We start from the raw sequence: 21015 nt of genomic DNA, 5'->3' as shown, positions 1-21015 counted from the left end.
AAGAAGAATAATAGTGTTGGTAGTGCGTCGGCAGTTTTTACTCTTCGAATACTACTCTGCTAATGCAGTAGTAGTAGTAAGTAATAGTAGTAGTAGTGACAGTAGTAATACAAATTATAGTAATAATCAGTGGTATATATATATATATATATCGGTGTGCGTGTTATTTTTCGTGGCGTATGAGAAGTGCTGCCGGAAGAAAAAGAAAGAGAGAGAATAACAGCATTAGCAGTAATAACAACAACAACAACAACAACAACAACAGCAGCAGCAGCAACAGCAGAAGAAGAAAAAGAAGAAGAAGAAGCAGTAGCCTAGTGGTGTTGTCCCGTGTGCTGTTATTGCGTGTGGCGGCGAAGCGTGCGTCAGAGAATAAGTGTTGGGACACGCATTCGTCGATGCGTGTGTGTGCGTAGTCAACTGTCTCTCTCTCTCTCTCTCACTCTCTCTCGTGATATACAGTGGCAGCCGGGCAGGCGCGTTGGTACGTTGCTTGTGTTCACGTTCTCGCGTCTCTACCCCTCGTTAAAAAGAGAGAGAGAGAACATTTCTCTTCGTCCTCTTCTACCACACCATCACATATATATATATACATATACATATATAATACCATCACCTACCTCGTCGTTGTGTTGTGTCGTCATCGTCGTCGTGTCGTCGTCGCTGTCCTTCTCTTTCCCTACCTCATCTCCTTCTCTCTCTTTCTCTCTCTCTCTCACACACACACACACACACACACACACACATCACCAGCCACATCCACCCGTTGTCCTCTCTCTTTCTCTCTCGCTCACTCGCTCACTCGCTCGGTCGGTCGGTCGTTCTATCGCACGCTCTGGGGCCACCGCACCGAAGGCGACCGAGCCAGGGCACCAGGCGCTACGCAAGATGGCTGTGTGTCGCTAACGAGAGCCCAAAGAGAACCGGACGGGTAAACGAGAAGCCGGGGCATAAACGGAACATGCGGCTACGCGATCGTCGGGCCCGTCCCTGAAGAAGAGAGACACTGGCCAACAAGCAGAGAGGTAAGTGTCTTTTTTATTATTTTCTTTCTTTCTTTCTTTCTTTCTTTCTTTATTTTTTCCTTTATTTAGTTATTTATTTATGTCTTTATCTCACACGCTACATTTTTTTCGTATCTGTTTCATCGTTTTCTCTCTCTCTCTCTCTCTCTCTCTCTCTCTCTCTCTCTCTCTCTCTCTTTCTTTTTCTCTTTTTCTATCATTCTTTATTTATCTATCTATCTATCTCTTCTCGATACCACAGAACGACCTAACCTCTTTCGAGTCTCGCTGCTTCGAACTGTCTACGAATACTACACCCTCGCAAAATGATTCGCGTGTGACAGTTAGAGTGTATACGATCCTGGACTTTGCACGTATTCTAGTGTAATTTTTCTTTATTCTCTCTGTCTCTTTCTCTCTCTTTTTGTCTGTTTCATATACGCCGGTAATGTGTATGTATTGGTAAAACGTAAACAAGTCGCAAAAGGAATGAGGAGTCTTCTCTCTCTCTCTTTCTCTCTCTCTCTCTCTCTCCCTCCCCTTATATATCTCTCTCTTTCTTTCTTTCCTCGGCTATCTTTCTCGATGACGTATGTGGCTACCTCGTGCCTCGACTTTGCGACGAACGAACGAATGAACGGTTTCTTAAGATGTAATAATACAGTATGTTATACGTCGTTGTCGTCGTGTCGCTAAATAAGAACGACAGAGATGGAAAGAGTCACGTCTCTCTTTCTCTTTCTCTCTCGTTCCAGCAAACGTTTTGGTGTGTGTCGCGTGTTCCGTTTGTCCTCTATACCACCATCGTCGTCGTCATCGTGTCGGTTGTCGTCGTCGTCGTCGTCGTCGTCGTCGGCGTCGTCGAAGCAGCCACCGCCACCGCCACCACCATCGCACACTTTTACTCGTGCCAGGCTCCGTTCCGCCGATCGAATCCCAGCAGTGTAATCTCTTTCGATTGCATGGCAAAAAGTAGCAACGTATAGTCAACACCGACGCATTACGATGACGTGGGAGAACGAGAGAAAGGAAAAGATACAGAAAGTATATCGTACATATGTATCTGCATAGAAAAACGTTTTCATAGGAATATCTAACCTCAAAATTTCGACGAGAGAGTATTTGATTCGTGAGAATGAGAAGGAGAAGGAGAGATAGAGAGATAGATTGAAATAATAAATAAACAATTGGTAGTAATATTTAACCTCAAAATCGTGGAAACAGTGAATTCGTAAGAATGAATGAGTGAGTGAGAGAAAGTGTGTGTATGAGAGAGAGAGAGAGAGAAAGAGAGTCAGAATCGTTTAAAGAAACAATCGGCAGTGATGTCTAATTTCAAAATTAAAGAAACATACTAAATTTATGAAGAAGAGAGAGAGAGAGAGAGAGAGAGAGAGAGAGAGAGAGAGAGAGAGAGAATGGAGAAGATAGTGAGAGACAGAAGTGACAAAGTTGGTGGCGAGGTGAGGTTAGGTTGCGCCTGGGATCCTAGAATTCGTCGATTTCGCCGGTGTGTGTAATATATATATATATATATATATATATATATATGTATGTATAGAGAGAGATAGATAGATGGAGAGGAACGAAACTCGTGCGGAGTGCTCGACACTGTCTCTGGCAGCCGGAAATTTCCATCGAAAGTGCGACGATGAGATCGAAGCTACGTGTGCGTGTTACTATATGCGTGCGTGCGTGATATTGTGTGTGTTTACGTGAATCCTGTGTATATATATATATATACATGTACACATACATCATATATATATATATATGTGTATATATATCACTATGTGTTGTGTATCGTATATATGTATTATGGATACGTCGGACTTCAACGTTTTACGCGCTTCGTCGCATCGTGTGTATCACCAACCTACGTAGATCGAATTTATATATACGTCAGAAGAGAGAGAGAGAGAGAGAGAGAGAGAGAGAGAGAGAGAGAGAGAGAGAGAGAGAGAGAGAGAGAGAGAGAGAGAGAATGGGGTTAGAACGTAACGAAAAGATTATATATATATATATGTGTGTAAGGATATATATCGTTGTTTTTAGTATTTTCTTAATGACAAATTTCGCGCGTGTGTATGTGTATATATGTATATATATATATACGCGCGCGCGCACGAAATATATATTGAATGTATGTAGAAAGAATAAAAAAGGGAAGGTTAGGGGATCATCGTATCTCTATCTTCTTCTTTATCTGTCTCTTTCTTTTTCATAAGGAAGTCAATTTCTGCGCGATCATCGTATTTTTTCTCTCCTAACCTCTTCCCCCAATCATCCATTCTTTCCCCGTGTTTTCCCACTCCTAATGTTCTCTATTTTCTTCGTAATTTTTCAAATAAACTCAAAGATAAATCCAAAAAGTTCGGTTATTCCAAAGTCACGTTCCTGAAAAGCATAACCAAATAAAATTCGTTATAATATCGTAACTCGAAATTACCGAGAATCCGGAGATTCGCCGAATTTTACCGATACACACACGCGCATATATATATATATATACATACACGTGTATAGCAAGCGAAAATCGAAGAGAATTTTGTTCGACGTTGAAAATAATTATACAGTTTAATCACTTTCCTCTTTCTCTCTCTCTCTCTCTCTCTCTCTCTCTCTCTCTCTCTCTCTTTCCGATCTCTTTCTTTCTCTTTCTCTTTCCTTTTTTCGTAGATACGTATCTTCTATTCCTCGTTTTTCTTTTTTCTTCTTTAAGGAGCCGAACGAGGGCCGAGAGAGTGAGTGAGATGCTTGTCACGAATAAAGTCAATGTAGTAGTCGTCTTCTTCGTTCTACTCTTCTTCTTCTTCTTCGTCGTCTTCTTCTTCTTCTTCTTCTTCGTCGTCCTCTCAGAATGGGAAAGGAGAGACGACGCGAAATTTTCTGATCGTGACTGACCTTACACTTATCGTCATTGTAGTTTTTCGTCCTCATCGTCCTCGTACATGTGAACTTTCTCACGGAAAAGAGAGTTTACCGAAGAGAAAAAGAAAGCAAGTTTCTAACTTGTCAACGTCATCATCGTCATCATCATCATCGTCATCGTCATCGTTATCATCGTCATCGATGAATTCGTCGAGGACGGTGCACCACTACTTCATTATTTCTATTCAACTTCGAAGATCCTCCATCTTGTTCCTCAACTTATTCGAAGAATCGTGATCGTTGGAATATATACGAATATGATGCATCCTTACGATTTTATTGGACGAACGAATCCTACTTTTCTTGGACAAGGATAGCGTAGAAACGGATGCGAAAAGTTATTCTTGAGGAACTCAAGTGTCTATTCAGAGATAACAGGTTAGTGAATAAATTCTATTTAGTCCTTATATTTTTTTCTTCATCTTCTTTCTTTTTCTTTTTTATGAAATTCTATTGGAAAATCTCGATCGTAAACGTTTAAAATTTATGCTACGCGGAATTTACTATATCATATCGTATATCTCGATCGTGTAAACGTTTAGAGACTTAGAAAATTTTCAAATCGTTTTATATCGATCTCGATCGTAAAATTTTTTGAACATTAGAAAAATTGACGAAATTATATCGTATTATAGATCAACGATCGTAATCTTTTGAAGAGGTTAAGTACGTTATATTAATTAATCATTTCATTATTACCGAACGAAATCAAATGCAAATTTTCGTACGTTCCAATTTATATTCCCGCCATTGAAATGTTCGTTCGAAACAATTCCAAAATGGCGGCCATCCTTACAACCTACTACCTTTTGCCGTCATCCGTTCTACTTTTCGTTCCTACGAAAGCCACGTATCTTTTTTCTCCCGTCTCTTTCCCCTCTCCTACTCTTTCCGTTTCTTTGTTAAACGATGTTGAATTATTAGCCAAAAAGTAATAGTTCATTGGCACGTTTAACTGTGCGAATGGGAGACAATGAATATTATAATGGAATCATCATTTCAAACATAACATTTAAAGCTTTCATTTGTTTTATTATCTTATATATATATATATATATATATATATATATATAAGAAAACAAGAAACACGTTATTTTGTTTTTTGTTTGTTCCTCGGATTTTTTTTTTTTTTTTTTTTTTTTTTTTTTTTTTTTTTTTTTTTAATTAGCTGCGTCGTTAATTATGTATTTCGTTTGGTTCTTACACATTCAGGACAGATTAATTGCATAATTTAAAGAGAAGATAAAGAAATAGAGATAGAGATGGAAATAACAAGACCGTGACGAAAGAGAACGTTATCAACGTTAAAACTTACTTACGTAGTCTATGTAGCAATCGCATTATTCGATGGCCGTCTATAATAAAATATAGTTGATCGTTGTTACGAGGAAATAAATTTCACATGAAGATGGTCTCGCGCTTATACCATTCGTCCTCCCCTTTTATGTAATTTCGTTCGCGTAATATTTTTGCTGGTGTTTCTAAGATATAAATTTGTCCAAAAAGAGAGAAAGATTGAGATGAATATAAATATATTTTAAAGGTTATGTTAACCTATTGCAATAATAAGCGACGCAGGTGCAATAAGGTACATAGATGCATATTATTAAATAATTTGAAATGTGTGTATGTGTGTGTGCGTACGTATGCGTAATATTGTCATATCAATATTAGTTTTTTAATATGCATATTTTGAAGGTTATCTTCATCATTTGCAGCAATAAATATAATAACACACATATATATATATATATGTGTGTGTGTGTATAATCTCACAAGATGTATACTCTATTGAATATTAACGAAACGATAATTAAATTTTTGTTGAAATAATGACCGTAAAAAGAGAGGAAGAATATCTTTTTTTCTTTTTCTAAAGCAGAGAGAGAGAGAGAGAGAGAGAGAGAGAGAGAGAGAGAGAGAGAGAGAATTATTATGAAAAGATAATGAATTATTTTCGTCCTTAATTCTTTTACAATATGTCAGCGATAAATTTGTATGCGTTTTCGACTTTGAAGATTAACGTTTATCTTATTTATCCAGCAGGTGGAAAAGACACGTATCATATCGTATCATATGTCGTATCTATTACGAGAAATAATTAGTTGAATAGATCGCGAAAAAAAATATAAAAATCTTAGTGCGGCTTTTCGTATCGAGAAATGTATATCGCAATTTCTTTATTTTCTTTTTTTTTCCTTTGTTACATGTTTCTTTTATTTCGTTCTTTTTTAAACGCGAATTTAAACGTATCGTGATTATAATCATGATTATAGTTGTAGGTATCACAGTTTTTCGTTTTTAGAGATAAACAACAATTTATAGGTTAGGATAATTGCGTCTGATGATGCAATTTCAATTCCAAGGATCGAATAGAAATCATAAAAAACATATACGCGCAAAGAAAAATTTAATGTACACGTTAAAAAATTTGAAGTAGTTGAGAAAGATTTTCTTTTTCTTCTTTATCTCTTTTCGACGATCGAAACGCGACATAATGATGAGAAAGAAAAATAATATATATTTTATACAAATCAATCTAGTTTAGTATTATAACGTAGATGAAAGTAGTTTGCTGGTGGGTGGTAAAATAAAGCGTCTGTTTAATTTCTAATGGAACTTTTCGAACTATCGAAATAGTTTTTCTCGCAGTTTTGTAGTTAGAAATTTAGAAATTTTTGAGAGAACATTTTTATTACGATAGAGTTGATTTTCGAACTGTACTGAAACAAAGAGAGAGGGAGAGAGAGAGAGAGAGAGATGGAGGGAGGAGAGAAGAGAGAAGAGAGAGAGAAAGAAAGAGAGAGAAATCGTCCTTTATATTCGAAAGTAATTGCAACGAGGCGAAAGGAAACCAACCAACGAGACTTTAGCTGAGAGAAGTCAGTAAGAAGGTTAATACGATCGTAAGATCAACGTTATTCGTATAAATCATAATGATCGTATCGAACAAATTTTTCACGATTATTTTTCCATTTTCTTTTTCCTCTTTTCAATTTATTTATTTTCCTTTTTCCTTGTTCTCTCTCTCTCTTTTTTCTCTCTTTTTATTTATCTTCGAACAAAAGAATGACATAGAAAAAGAGGAAGATTATACAGGGTGGATCAAACGTTGTTTCTAAGCTTTGTAGTTTTGTAATCTTTGTAGAAAAAAGAACATATAAAAAAGAAAAATATGACATAGAGAAAATGTTATATATATATATATATTTATTTCTCTTTTTTTTAAATCGATTGTTATAATTATCTAGAAGAATACTCTTTTGGTCCGCCCTGTATTAAGAATTTTGTTCCTTTTTTCCTAAGACATTCTTCATGGCCTTCTTCTTCTTGTGGCCTTTCGAGAGAGAGAGAGAACCTTACTGAGACACGTGTGCGGTACAAAGAAGGACACCTTGCGTGTGTTTGTTAGCCTATCCCTCGTGCTTTTCTATTCGATTAAATCTTTCTCTTTCCTTTTCTTTTCCTTCCTTTTTTTCTTTTTCTCCTCATGTATATATATTTATGAAGATTTATTCGGGAAAAAATGTATTTTTTTTTTCTTTTTCTCCGTTTTCTTTTCTTTTTTTTTTTTTTAACTATCTCAAATGATCGATAATTAGTGAATGAATTAATTATCAAAGGAAATGAAGCGATTGTTATATAGAACATTTATAGATTAGAGAAAGTTCATTGAAAAGACATGTTTAAAAAAATGATTATAATTCGCGTGTACGTGTGTGTTTTCGTAAATACGTATAGAAGAATATATCAATATCTTCTAAGAATTAGTACGATAATTAACTAACGATTAAAAAGGAAAATTAAAGATTGTTGATAAAAAAAATTTAGATTAGAAATTTCATTGAACAAACGAAGGATATAATTTTTCTATGTTGGATTATAAGAAAGAGAGAGAAAGAGAGATTACAGTTCGAGTACAATTTCGAAGATCGTTTATTTTCACGAGATTAGTATGATAATTATAGTTAATGATTTTCCAAGAAATTCTTAACAGTATAATTTCATGGACTTCGTGCGTGGGACGATGTTCCGTCGAAAATCAATGAAACGCATGAGTAAAACTTTCCACGTGCCGTTACGAGCCGCCATGACAGAGGAACGTGATATTCCAAGAAAATATCAAATATCGTATATAGGGTGGAAAAAAAAAATTCCTAGGTGATTTATACATGTATGCGTTCATTAAAAAAAAAAAAAAAAAAAAAAAAAATCAATTTTTTTTTTTCGAGACTTCCAACCTAATAGTTTTTCGATTTCCAAAAAAAAAAAAAGAAAAGAAAAAATACAAGGTCAAACAAAAACAAAAATTAATCGTAAAAAAATTAGAAAGGGAAATCATCGATTTTTTGAAACATCTAAGAACTACTTCGATTCCTCCTATTCTCTATCAAATAAAATTAATTATATATGTAAAAACGTAAATTTCACATCGAAATCATTTTATATTTGTTTTTGTGTTTGATTGATGGAAACGTCGAACAGAACGATGCCGACGACGATGACGGGTCCTATTTCGTGAACACAAATCCGAGAATGTCCAGTTATATTTTAGGGGGAGGGGGAATAGGTGGGGAAGTTGGTTGGTTGGTTGGTTAGTTGGTTGGTTGGTTGGTTGATGGTTGGTTGGTTGGCTGGTTGGTTAGAAACGCGACAAGCTATTTCTGTCGATCGCGCAAATGCGAATCTACGAATCTACGAATTGCTAATATACATACATATGTATGTATCTATGTATGTACCTAATGTAATAACGTTGAGAGATTGTGTGTTGAGCACTTTCGTCGATTCGTCATGCGATAGTATTCTTTCGTTGTACGAAAAAACTATCTAATAAATTGAGGTCATATTATGTATGGTATGTTTTACTAATTAACGAAAAAAAGAACCTCAGAAATAGAAATTTTTCTACAATAATAATAACGACCATATTAATAATAAATATCAAAGCAACAACAACTTATCGTGAAAACTGCAAATATAATAATAATAATAATAATAATAATAATAATAATAATAATTTCATTATAAAAGGATAAATAATACTAACATGAAAAAAAAATAGAGTACAAGAACCCATTGTATTATCAATAGATTGATATGGACACGTCACACACAATCATTATCTTCATCGTCATCGTCATCGTTATTAGCAGTATCGACGAACTCATTAAGTTCCAATTAATAACACTCTTCTCCTTCTCCTCTCTCTGTCTCTCTCCTAGGAATTTGTCTATATATAACAGCAATCATTTTCTTTTTTTTTATTTTCCCTTCTACTCGTCACAGGCAAGAAATCTCTCTAGGAGCTATCAACCCCTTGTTTTTCTCGCTTGCACACCCTCTTTCTTTTATCCCCCTGTCTTTCTTTTTTTTTCCTTCTTTTCTTTTCTTTTCTTAGAAATTATCGAAAAAGCATTGTACCGATTATAATGGAAGTAGACTATGAATGCAATTGTCGACATACGTATGTGTTTGTGTCTATATAATATATATATATATATATATATATATATATATATATACATACGTATACATCATACATAAATTATATACATATAATATATTATACATATATATAATATATATAAATATAATATGGATATCATATATATATATATACCACATACATTACATATACATATATGTCTGTATATGTATATATGTATATATATATGTATATCTATAGGCATATATAATAGGTTCATTCGCTTGTAATGCCATTTCATATATCCTATCATCTTATCCTCCCACCATTCCGTTCTATTCCCTTCACCCATCTCTTACCACCACTACTACCTCCTAGTTTCTCTATCGTATATATAAGACACGAACGTAGTTTACAAACGCGATCATCCAATTCGTCGGTGAACTTTTGTGTGCCGAGAGATTGTAGGTTATAAATACTGACGACGTTTTTAATAGTCCGACATTTATGATCGAGATACCGTATATACATATGTATTATATTACTACTACTACTATTACTACTCTACTACTACTGCTACTACCTTCTACTACATTACTAATGCTGCTGCTGCTGCTACTACTACTATTACTACTACTACTACTACTACTACTACTACTACTATTACTACTGTCACTGCTGTTAAAAGGTGCATTTAATTTATGAGATCGGATATTTAACCCTTATCTTTTGTAGGACCAACTACGTACGGAGTTGGATTTGTTTCTTATCGTTCGGATTGATATTTTGTTATTTTATCTGACTTTTAATATTTATTATTGTTGAATAATTTCTTGCAATCGAATTTTCATAAAGAAACGTAATTGTTCTCTTTCTTTCTCTATTTTCTTTCTTTTATTTTTTTGTTTAACTTATTCATTTTTTTCCTCATTTATTTTCTATTTCTTAACGTAGAAATGTGTAGATACATGCCGGTGTATATATATATATATATTTATTATACATATATATATATTCTCATCGCAATTTCCAAAAATATTGTATTTAAGTAAAATTAAGGTTCGTTTAAATTTGTTTATGATATTAGAAAAGTAAATCACACTCTAATTTAGTAAAGATGCTATCGTGATTCATGAAAGATTGGAATTATAAACTTTGAAACTTTTTAGTTTCTGACTAATTTGCTCCAGCATCGATTTACATTAAATTTTGAGATTATTCTATAAACGTGTATATATACATACACGTTTGAGACTTTTGTGTGAGACTTTGACCATTTTAATACCTGGAAAATACATCTAGAATAACAAAGCAATAAAATACAGAGAAAACAAAAACAAAAAAGAAAGAAAGAAAGAAAAAGATAGAATTTTTATGATTGAAAATATTTATTTATTGCAATCTCTTATCGGTTTCAGTTTTTACGTCTATTATCCTATTGTCAACTATATAGATAGATAAATAGGTAGATAACCTTTTTCTTCTTTTCTTTCTTTCTTTCTTTCTTTCTTTCTTCCTTTCTTCCTTGCTTGCTTGCTTCTCTTTCTTTTTCTTTTTATCTTCCACTCTTTCTTTCTTCCTCTTTCTTTCTTCCTCTTTCTTTCTTTTGTCTTCTCTTTTTTTGTTTCTTTTTCTTTAGAAAAGTAGGAAGTTTGCACGTGGGTCTAACACTTGGCTTTTCCTGATTTACTCATTGATCGAGACTGACTCATCGTGCAATACATTATATCCCCCATCTATATTCGACTATAGCTATAACGCCGACACACGAAGCTAGTAACGGCAGTAGCAAAGCCAAAGAGAAAGAGAGGAGAGCAATATATATATATATGTATATGTATATGTGTGTATATATATATATAAACGACTTTCGTTATTCCTTTCGCGTGCACTCGACTCCGTGACTCATCGACAATTCTCTCCTACGTTGCAAAAACAGTAACTTTTTCTTCTATTTCCATTATAAATTTATTTCATAATAATTCAGATTTCTTAAACAATAATCGTTTCATCATTTTCAATTTATCGCGTTTACTCTTCTTTTTTTTCTTTTCTTTTTTTTTTTGTTTTACGTTTTTTTTTCTCTTGTTCCTTCCGATGATAAAAAGGGATCGCTTGAAATGAATATTGATAGCTTATACATTATATATATTTTTTTGAGTATGAAAGATAATAGATATAATTGTGATTAATTAGTATGAAATATTGTTGAGTAATATTTATTTAACGGTTAGAAATTTCTTTTTCATTGGACGTCGAACGAAACAATTATGGTATTTTTTTAATTTCTTTTGTTTTGAATTTACCGCGCGGCTCCTTTAGGAAGAATTAAAAAAAAAAAAAAGAAAATCGATATAATTCGCGCGAAATACGAATGTACTTTTTTTTTTTAGACTCGAGAGAGCGCCATGTTCTATGATGCTGATTCAGTAAAAGAAAAAAAAAAAGATAACTGCGAAACGTGTTTTATCTTGTTCACGAAATAACGTAAAAAAAAACAGACGGAAAAATATCTTTATCTCCCGATTGGACGATATATTTGAAAACATCTCGTGAAAGTGTACAATAACAACAACAACAACAACAACAAAAGGGAACAGAAATAATGATAATAATTAATCGAAATATTAGTGCGATATAAATTTCTTCAGTGACATTTTATTTATTTCATTTCTTTCTTTTTTCTATTTATTCGCTGACGTATTAATAATAATAACTGCGGAAAAATTCAAATGCTGCTGATGACTCGTAAATAATAACACACACAAAAAAAAAAGAAAGAGAGATAAAAAGAGACAGATAGACAGAGAGAAAAAAAAACTATAACGGGATTTCTGCTAACTGAATAATTAATAAAATTGATCGACGAGTATGTCAATAGTTTCTACGATCATTCAATTATGCGATTGCAATGGATAACGAGAGCGAGCGTACGCATAGGGCATTCGTGCTATAGTTACAACACAATTTAACATCCATGTTGGTTAAAAAGATGGTGTACGATAATGGGAAATTTCTATCTATTGAATTGTAACAAATTAATTTCAGATGTAGTCATCGTTATCTCTGTTGTTGTTGTTGTTATTGTTGTTGTTACTACTGTTATTTAGTACGCGTCACGACAAATTTATATCGTATAATTAAAATGATATTTTAATAATAATTTTCAACTACGTAAATTCCCTTTGCATAAATTTCAATATTATTAATTATTGATTTAATTAAGTAATACAATAAATTAATTATGTATATGTTATTTTAAACAGTATTCACTTTTTTCTTTTTTTCTTTTCTTTTTTATTTTCAATTTCCAAGTATCGTTTCTATATAAAAAATTAAAAGATGACGTATAAAGATTTTTTTTTTACATGCATACAAACGTATCATATACTTTACAATTTTTTTTTTTTTATCTTTCGCTCGTCCTTGTAGTCTTTCTGGTTATTGTCGTCTTCGTGTCGTTGTCGTCAGCGACGGCGACGTCGGCGTCGGCGTCGATGTTGCCATCCAAGTATGGCATGCCTTGCATTATTTTGTCGCGCCGAAAGTATCGTCGAAACGTTTACTCAATTTTTGCATACGATCGCAACACGCTTTCTACCGATTGTGTATTTTGCTATTCATTAATTCGATCGATTTGTCTTCATCATTGAATTTCAAAGGAGAACTTTAGAATTGTTTTGCACTTCATTTTTTCTTTATACAAAATTTTATCGTATTTACAATTCATTCTTTTATGTATATGTATAATGTATGTGATTATATATATATATAATATTGTATATTACTATGATATATTATTTTAATATATATATATAATACATAAAAAATTTTTTTCTATTATAAAAATATACATGTATATGATTATATATATATATATATAAGATTGATATTTTATTTCTCTCTCTCTCTCTCTCTCTCTATTTTTATTCAACGTATACGACATGCTCTAATTATAGCATCGTTTGTTAGAAATAGTACTTGCTTCATAGTATAATGTGCGATTTACGGTACCAAGGCAGTTACAGTTACATTTCATCGAAATAACAACAACGACGACGACGACGACGAACGACGACGACGATGATGATAATGATAATGATGATGAATAACGATGACTAATTCCCTTATAATTTTCTTTTAATCAAAAGGAAAAATAAGAATTTATACGACGGTATTACGGTAGATTCGATGTTCGGATTTTCGCATTGGTTTCGAAAAAAGCCCGCCATATAAATTTTTCTACAACGCCATCTGTCCCCCTCGAATGAAAATAATTTCGTAAAAAGCCGGCCATCGTTGTCCGTATCTTATCCATAATGATCAGTTGTAAAAGGTGTGTAACACGTAATATAATAAAAGTATATAGACCCGGTTTACATAATATGCCACAAGGAGAGAGACAGAGAAAGGGAGAGAGAGAGAGAGAGAGAGAGACCGTATAGCGGATCTTCGAGTTTCAACTTACGAGCAAGCAAAACTGGTCGACCTTTCAAAGTATAGTATTCGTTCGAAGTATAGTAATCGAATAAAAGAACTATCTTACGTTCCTGCATACCTGCTTACGAGCACTCCATTCTATATATATATATATATATATATGCATACACATGCACATATACACGCGTGCATATATATTAAAGTAATACATTGAATTGATCAATAATTAATGACGAAATATAGAATAAAAAATATTAAGTGCAATGTTTATTGAAATATAATATAGTACGAATTTCGACATATTGGTTAACCAAACGTGCGTATATGTGTGCTTACAAATATGTATGTACGTATGTATGTATATATGTACGTACACGATATATTTTTATTATCTTCCCTGTAAATATAAAATGAAAGTTGTAGTAAACACAAATTGTACAGTACAATATTGAATTTTTGGTTATACTCGACACATGATATTTTCTTCTTGGGTAATAGAAAAATAGATAGATAGATAGATAGATAGATAGATAGATAGATAGATAGAAAAAGAAAAGGATTGATCGATCGTGTTTTCATTTACAAGCACAATTTTTTCTGTTTTTGTTTCATCTATATCATATATATATATATACACACATATATAATAAAATAGAATAGAAAGAAAGATAAAAAGAACAGAGCAAAAAAAAATATACAAAAAATCTTTCACAAATGTGCGTGTCTCTCTCTCGTAACATACGAATCCTCGAATTCGTCCATCACATTGGTCAATTTCGATTATTCCAGGTTTTTTCTTTCTTTCTTTTTTTTTTTCGAAAGTGATGTATAGCTCACGTCCAACAACAACAAAACAAAACAAAAACATATGACGTAATTGCATCATGTTTTTTTTATACCTCCTTTTTTATATTACAAAACAATAGATTGGTTTTAGCTCTCTCTCTCTCTAAGAATAAACTAATAGAAAAATTTTTAGGTTAGTCAACAGTTCATGGATGATTTTTTTAATACCAATTTAATACTCTCTCTCTCTTTCTCTCTCTCTCTATATATATATATATATATATATATATATATATATATATATATTCTTTTCTCATATAGTTAAACTACAGGATAGACGTGTAGGATTTCAAAAAAATCATTTAAAATAATTTTCGAGATCATCTAAGATTTTCTTTACAGCAGATGAAATATGAAAGAAAAAAGAAAAAGAAAAAAAAGCAGAAATGATTGATCGTTAACAAAATTTCGCTTGTGTTACAAAATAGCGTCGTACGAATTGTGTTTCAAAATACTTTCGATATCGATTAAGAATTCCAAGAATTCAAGATAATAGAGTCCAGTTGGAAAGAATTCAAAGGAACTCGAAGAATGCTTTCGTTTTCCTTTTTCGAACACGCTTTTGTCGTCATTTCCGTATACTTAAAGCTATACAAAAAAAAAAAAGAATAAAAAAAAGAAGAGACAGAAAGAAAGAAAGAGAATAAAAAAGCAGAAAGAGAGAGAGAGAGAGAGAGAGAGAGAGAGAGAGAGAGAGAGAGAGAGAGAGAGAACAAAGAGAAGAAAGAGACATTAAATCGTTCAGTTAACGTTACGATTCGTGTTCATTACATTTGTTAAAAAACGAAACGGAATAGGTAGACCATTTTTTGGTCCTCTCCTTTCCCTTCCATGTCATTTCCTTACCTCATTGTCATCTTCAACTATTCTTTTTAAAGAATTGGAACGGAACGAAAAACGAATAAGTCAAGTGCTCTTCATATTGTACCATAGATCATTGTTAGAATTATTTTGGACAATTTTGTTTATCTTAACCAGTTTTTTTTTTTTTTTCTTTTTAATCAGTTATATATGTTTTATATATTGATTTGGACCAATTTCTAATGTCGACATTCATACTATTTTATATCCAAATAAAACCATCAGATCATTTAGAGATCTTTTTTTCTTTTTTCTTTTTTTTTTTTTCTTCTCTTCTGAACGTATCGACATTGATTACTAACCGACCCAATAACGGTGTAACATGATGTAACAGTACAATTTATATTTGGTTGGTCAATAATTAATGTCTAGATATGATCAATTATATTTGGTTTAAAAAGAATAAAAAGGAAAGAAACAAAAAAAAAAAAAACAAAAAGAAAACAGAATCGACGAGATTAAAAGTTGACCATGCTTTTTCATAAATGAAGCATGAAATTAAAAAATATTTTGAGAGAGCAATAACAGATAAAAAAAAAAGAAATAGAAAAAAGATAAAAATATATATATATATACATGTATTATACGTTGTTTTCTTTATTTTTATTTCCTCTTTTCAGGGAATGTGTGACATGTTCATCCAAACACAGCAGACGAGTAGCGTCAACGGCAGCAGCAGCAGCAGCAGCAGCAGCAGTAACAACACCGCTCACCATCATAGCAAGAAACGCAAGTTGGAGTACAACGTGAGCCAGCCGGTGATCCAGCACGGATTGGTCCAATCGACCGGCGACTACCAATTGGACAATACCGGACTGCAACAGCGGTACTCCGTGAACGGTGCTAATACCGCATTTAGCTCGCTGCACAACAATAATGCGCTGCAGAAGAGTAGCCCGAACCAGCAGACCCTGGTACGAGCCTCGACGATCAAGCTCCTAGACACCTACCAACGCTGTGGCCAGAAGGTTGGTGTCACTCGATGCTCAACACCTCCATAAATAATTTTTCCTTTCTTTTCTTCTTCCTGTTTTCCCTCTTTTTCTTTATATCGTCATATATCCTTCAATATGTCTACCACCGAGCTATCATTTATTTATATGTATATATAGGATTGGCTAAAAGTTTCCAAGTAATTTTATAATCCATGAAGGGAAGAAAAGCTCCTGAAAAAATATTAAAAACTTTTTTGGCCAATCCTATATTTGACTGATCAACCAACGTTACTATACGACATTTATAAACATCTCGATTCATTCATCTTTCAAGAAAACAAAAAAAAAAAAAAGAAAGAAGAAAGAAAGTGATTGAAGAAGTCTTGATCGAACTTGATTGAAATTTGTTGATGCAAATTAGATATGAAATTTAATGTGAAGATACGTAGCAGCTACGTATGTACGTATCAATGTATGTATGTATGTATGTACAAAGTGAAAAGATCATCGTAATGATTTATGGAATAATTGACTCGACAAGTTTTAATATTCAGTTTTGTTCGTCTGACTAATATTAAATGAATCTTATTTAAAGAAGAGATCAAAGGACTTCCTTTGAAAGTAGAAATAGAAGGGACGATTATAAAAATTGTTTTAATTTGGTTTCATATATATATATATATATATATATATATATATATATATATATATATATATATATATATATATATATATATATATATATCAAAGTGTATCGAGTTTCCTCCTTCGATATGACAATATTAACTTTTTTTTTTTTTTTACTTTCCTAAAAATGTTTGTGTTCTTCGTTAACTTCGCTAACTTCTTTTTCATTATCCATTGTTCATTAATCACATGTTTTCGATAAACAATCAGATAATATTGAAGAGATTACAAATGATTCATCAACTGATGTCGTTTAGGATGATATTTTTCTCTGATTCACTCTTCATTCTAACAATATATCTCTATATATTTATATATCTATTGGTATCTTAATTTCTTTATTAGAGCTATTCTTATAGAGATCTCTCTAACGCTATTTTAATTGTTCTCTGGTATTTTATTCATCTTAACAAAACAAAACAGATTACTTATCCGCACAAGTCCAATTTTAATTAATTAATTTTATGATAATAATTATAATAATAAACAAAATGTTATTATTATTATCATTATTATTGAGAAAAAAAAATCATATATATTTACAGATTGACAAGTTGCTTTTTGTTTCATCCATATGGTACATATATATGTGTGTATGTTAACTTGTTTTATCATTGTTATTTAATGATGGCCTTTCTCTTAATGTACTTGGTACCACTCGGTATCGATCTCGTTATCCTTGGGATAGTCTTTTGATCGAGAATATATGTGAAGGTTTCTCAAACTCGATGATCGTGTGTATAGCTTATGTTTTCTGATAAGACAAATCTTTTCGTTGTCCTTGAAAGATTGTTCGATAAATCATTCTCTTATTGCGATCAATTTTATTGCTAATAAAAATCGTGTTGCCTTCATGATTTTTATTTTTTTTTCTTTCTATTTCTCTTTTTTTCATTTCGTTTATTATATAATATTTCACCCGAATCGTCAGAATCATTATAAACAATATTTAATCCTTGTGATGCTTAGTTTTTACATTACACCTTGTATATAATACGTAGGCGTTCTTTCATTCCCGTTCATCGGAGCATTTCATTCTATGTTCCATGAAGGACTGAACTCTCTTAAGAGTACAATGAACGAACCAACGATTTCTATTCTCTTTCTCTCTTTATTTAGAAAATTTTATTCAATTCTTACAGTTTTTTCTATTTTCTTTTTCTTTCGTTTTCTTTTTCTTTCTTTTCTTTTTCTTTTTCTTTTTCTTTTTTTTTTCATTTCGTTCAAAGATCAATTTTTCACGAATCGAATTCGAATTAAGGTATGAAGATTACGAGTGGTATACAGATAAGATATAATCTTATTTGTTAAATATGATTATTTTTTATTAAGTTTCTTGAAAAGAAATCTAACTTATCGACGGAGATATCGAAATTATAAATAACTTGTTTGAATGTAATTTTGGGTTTTGTTATTTCAAAAAAAAAAGGGGGGGGGGAACAAAAAAGATAGTTATAGATTCCTTGAATTTGTTTCTATCAATTGACGTTTTAAAAAATCAAAAGATGAGATTCATTTTACGTTTTCACTTCTAATTTGTTTTATACTCTATATTTCAAATTTAGTACGTACACGCAGACACAGCGGCAGTATAATTTCGGTAAATTATTGAAATATAAGCGCGCACACAATATCAATTTTTTTGAATTATTAAAATTGTAAATTCAGAGTTAAATTAACATTATATATAATACGATATAATCATATTACGTATATATAACGTGTTAAAATATTATCGATGTTGTTACAAGATATAAACGTGACAAATGAAAATTTCCTTTTCTTTTTTTTTTTTTTTTTTTTCATTTTGCTTTTTAATGGAGAAGGCTATGAAATCATGATGATATGGATTTTAGATCATTGCCCGAAGCCAGGGGCGATCAAAAATAGAGTTGATTCTCTCGAGGACATAGAAAACATTTCCGCGTGGCGTAGTTAGCTATCGATTCCTTTCAAGGCTTCCCCATTTCATATTTCACGATGTTCTTTCCCCTCTTTCTCTCTCTCTCTCTCTCTCTCTCTCTCTCTCTCTTTCTCTTTCATTCTCTCACACTCTCTCTCTCTCTCTCTATATATATATCTCTCTCTCTCTCTCACTCTTTTTCTCCTTCTCAACTTTTCTGCCTTTCACGTTTGAAACGCCCACTTACAACTCTCTCTCTCTCTCTCTCTCTCTCTCTCTCTCTCTCTCTCTCTCTCTCTCTCTCTCTCTCTGTCTCTCTGTCTCTCTGTCTCTGTCTCTGTCTCTGTCTCTCTCTCTCTGTCTCTCTCTCTCTCTCTCTCTCTCTCTCTCTCTCTCTCTCTCTCTCTGTGTGTGTGTCTCTCTCTCTCTCTTTCTCTCTCTTTTTCTCTATATCTCTCTCTACAATGTTTTCAATCCTTTCTTCAATTCTTTATTGGATTTTAGAATTTTTTACAAGCTGGATTTCACATTGATTTTCTTTCATATGTAATATACAGATTACACAGTAAAAAGAAGAAAAAAATAAATAAATAAATATATATATATATATATATATATATATATAGAAGAGAAAGTAAAATCGATCAGTTTATAAAAATTAATTATTTGTTGAAAAATTCTATCGTATTATGTAATACAACCAGATATATTCATGTGTGCGCGAGTTTTTTTTTTTTTTTTTTTTTTTTTTTTTTATAAAAGGATGTAACTGGCATTTCATAATTTATTTAATAATCAATAATTGTCTGTAACTTATATGCAAGGATTAGTAGCATTATACAACGTGAGATTAAGTCGATATTGATTCTAATTTATTGTCTAAGACATTGGAGAGATATTTAGCGTATTAGCAATTTTTGTTTTGTTAGTATATATTATTATTTAGGATGGAATTAATTTTCTTAAAAATTATTGTACACTTCTTCGTACAACTACCTCATCTAAATATTGAAGAATCAATAGATACGTGGACTTCTTTCGTGACGTTCCAATAGTCTGGATTCGAGTCACATAATCGAGATTATGTCGTCTCTCCTACGACCATAATCGTTTCTAATGTCTTGTTAGTGTATTGGTAGAATTAGCTGGTGATGGCAAGGCAAGAGAGAAAGAGAGAAAGAAAAAGAATGAAAAATATTTAGCCAAGAATTTCTACTTTGAAACTTAGGTCTTTATTATCGTCATCATCATAACCATCATAATCATCATAACAATAATAATAATCATTATCATCGTCATCGTCATCGTCATCGTCATCGTCATCATTTTTCTCCGGCACACTTTTCCATAAGAATAAAAGAAACAAGAAAGAAAACAAAATCTAGGCTGACAAAAAATAAAAAAAAGTAATTATATAGATCGTCTGTTAACGTCCACAAATTTTTGTATAAGGTATATTCCTCCTACAGAGAAAAACTTGGTCGAGGGAGGGTAATGGTGACGCCCTGGCAGTCCACTCCGCCAACGCGACGAACGCAGTGGGTAGTACTATAGTGCCGCAGCATTATAACCAACAGCAACAGCTGCAGCAACAACAACAGCAGCAGCAGCAACAACAACAACAACAGCAACAGCAGCAACAACAGCAGCAGCAACAGCAGCAGCAGCAGCAACAACAACAGCAACAACAGCAGCAGCAGCAACAACAGCAACAACAACAGCAACATAAGCAAGCAGGGATGACAGCTCATAGCAAACAAGTTGCAAATGCGGCCAATGGGGGTGGCGGTGGTGGTGGAGGTGGTGGTGGCGGTGGCGGAGGTGGAAGTAATCCTCAGGGGGATGGTGATTATCATTTGGTCCAACACGAAGTTTTATACTCTATGACCAATCAGTATGAAGTTCTTGAATTTTTGGGCAGGGGTACGTTCGGCCAGGTAAGTTTTGAAAAAATTTTGTTACATTATTGCGTTTCATTTT

At 32.6% G+C, this 21015-nt stretch overlaps 1 protein-coding gene across 17 annotated transcripts in view; it reads left to right on the top strand.

Annotated features, from left to right (window-relative positions):
- Positions 1–716: 716 nt before the first annotated feature.
- LOC122635279 (homeodomain-interacting protein kinase 2) overlaps positions 717–21015 on the top strand; it is a 29170-nt gene continuing 8871 nt past the window's right edge. For 12 of the 17 annotated variants that reach the window (XR_006328622.1, XR_006328621.1, XM_043825306.1 and 9 more), the window contains exons 1-4: positions 717–1025; positions 3727–4313; positions 16131–16478; positions 20505–20972. Coding sequence is in view for 15 of the 17 variants with exons in the window: in XM_043825306.1 (XP_043681241.1) it covers positions 16134–16478; positions 20505–20972 (813 nt within the window). In the remaining 2 variants the exon portion in view is untranslated. Of the gene's footprint in view, positions 1026–1526; positions 2049–3726; positions 4314–16130; positions 16479–20504; positions 20973–21015 lie in introns of those variants that run through there. The other 5 variants (XM_043825304.1, XM_043825305.1, XM_043825301.1 and 2 more) reach the window with 5 other exon arrangements.

Source organism: Vespula pensylvanica, chromosome 17, assembly GCF_014466175.1.
Source record: "Vespula pensylvanica isolate Volc-1 chromosome 17, ASM1446617v1, whole genome shotgun sequence".
Lineage (NCBI taxonomy): Eukaryota > Metazoa > Arthropoda > Insecta > Hymenoptera > Vespidae > Vespula > Vespula pensylvanica.
The sequence above is the reverse complement of the archived record's forward strand: the minus strand, read 5'-3'. Positions and strand labels throughout refer to the sequence as shown.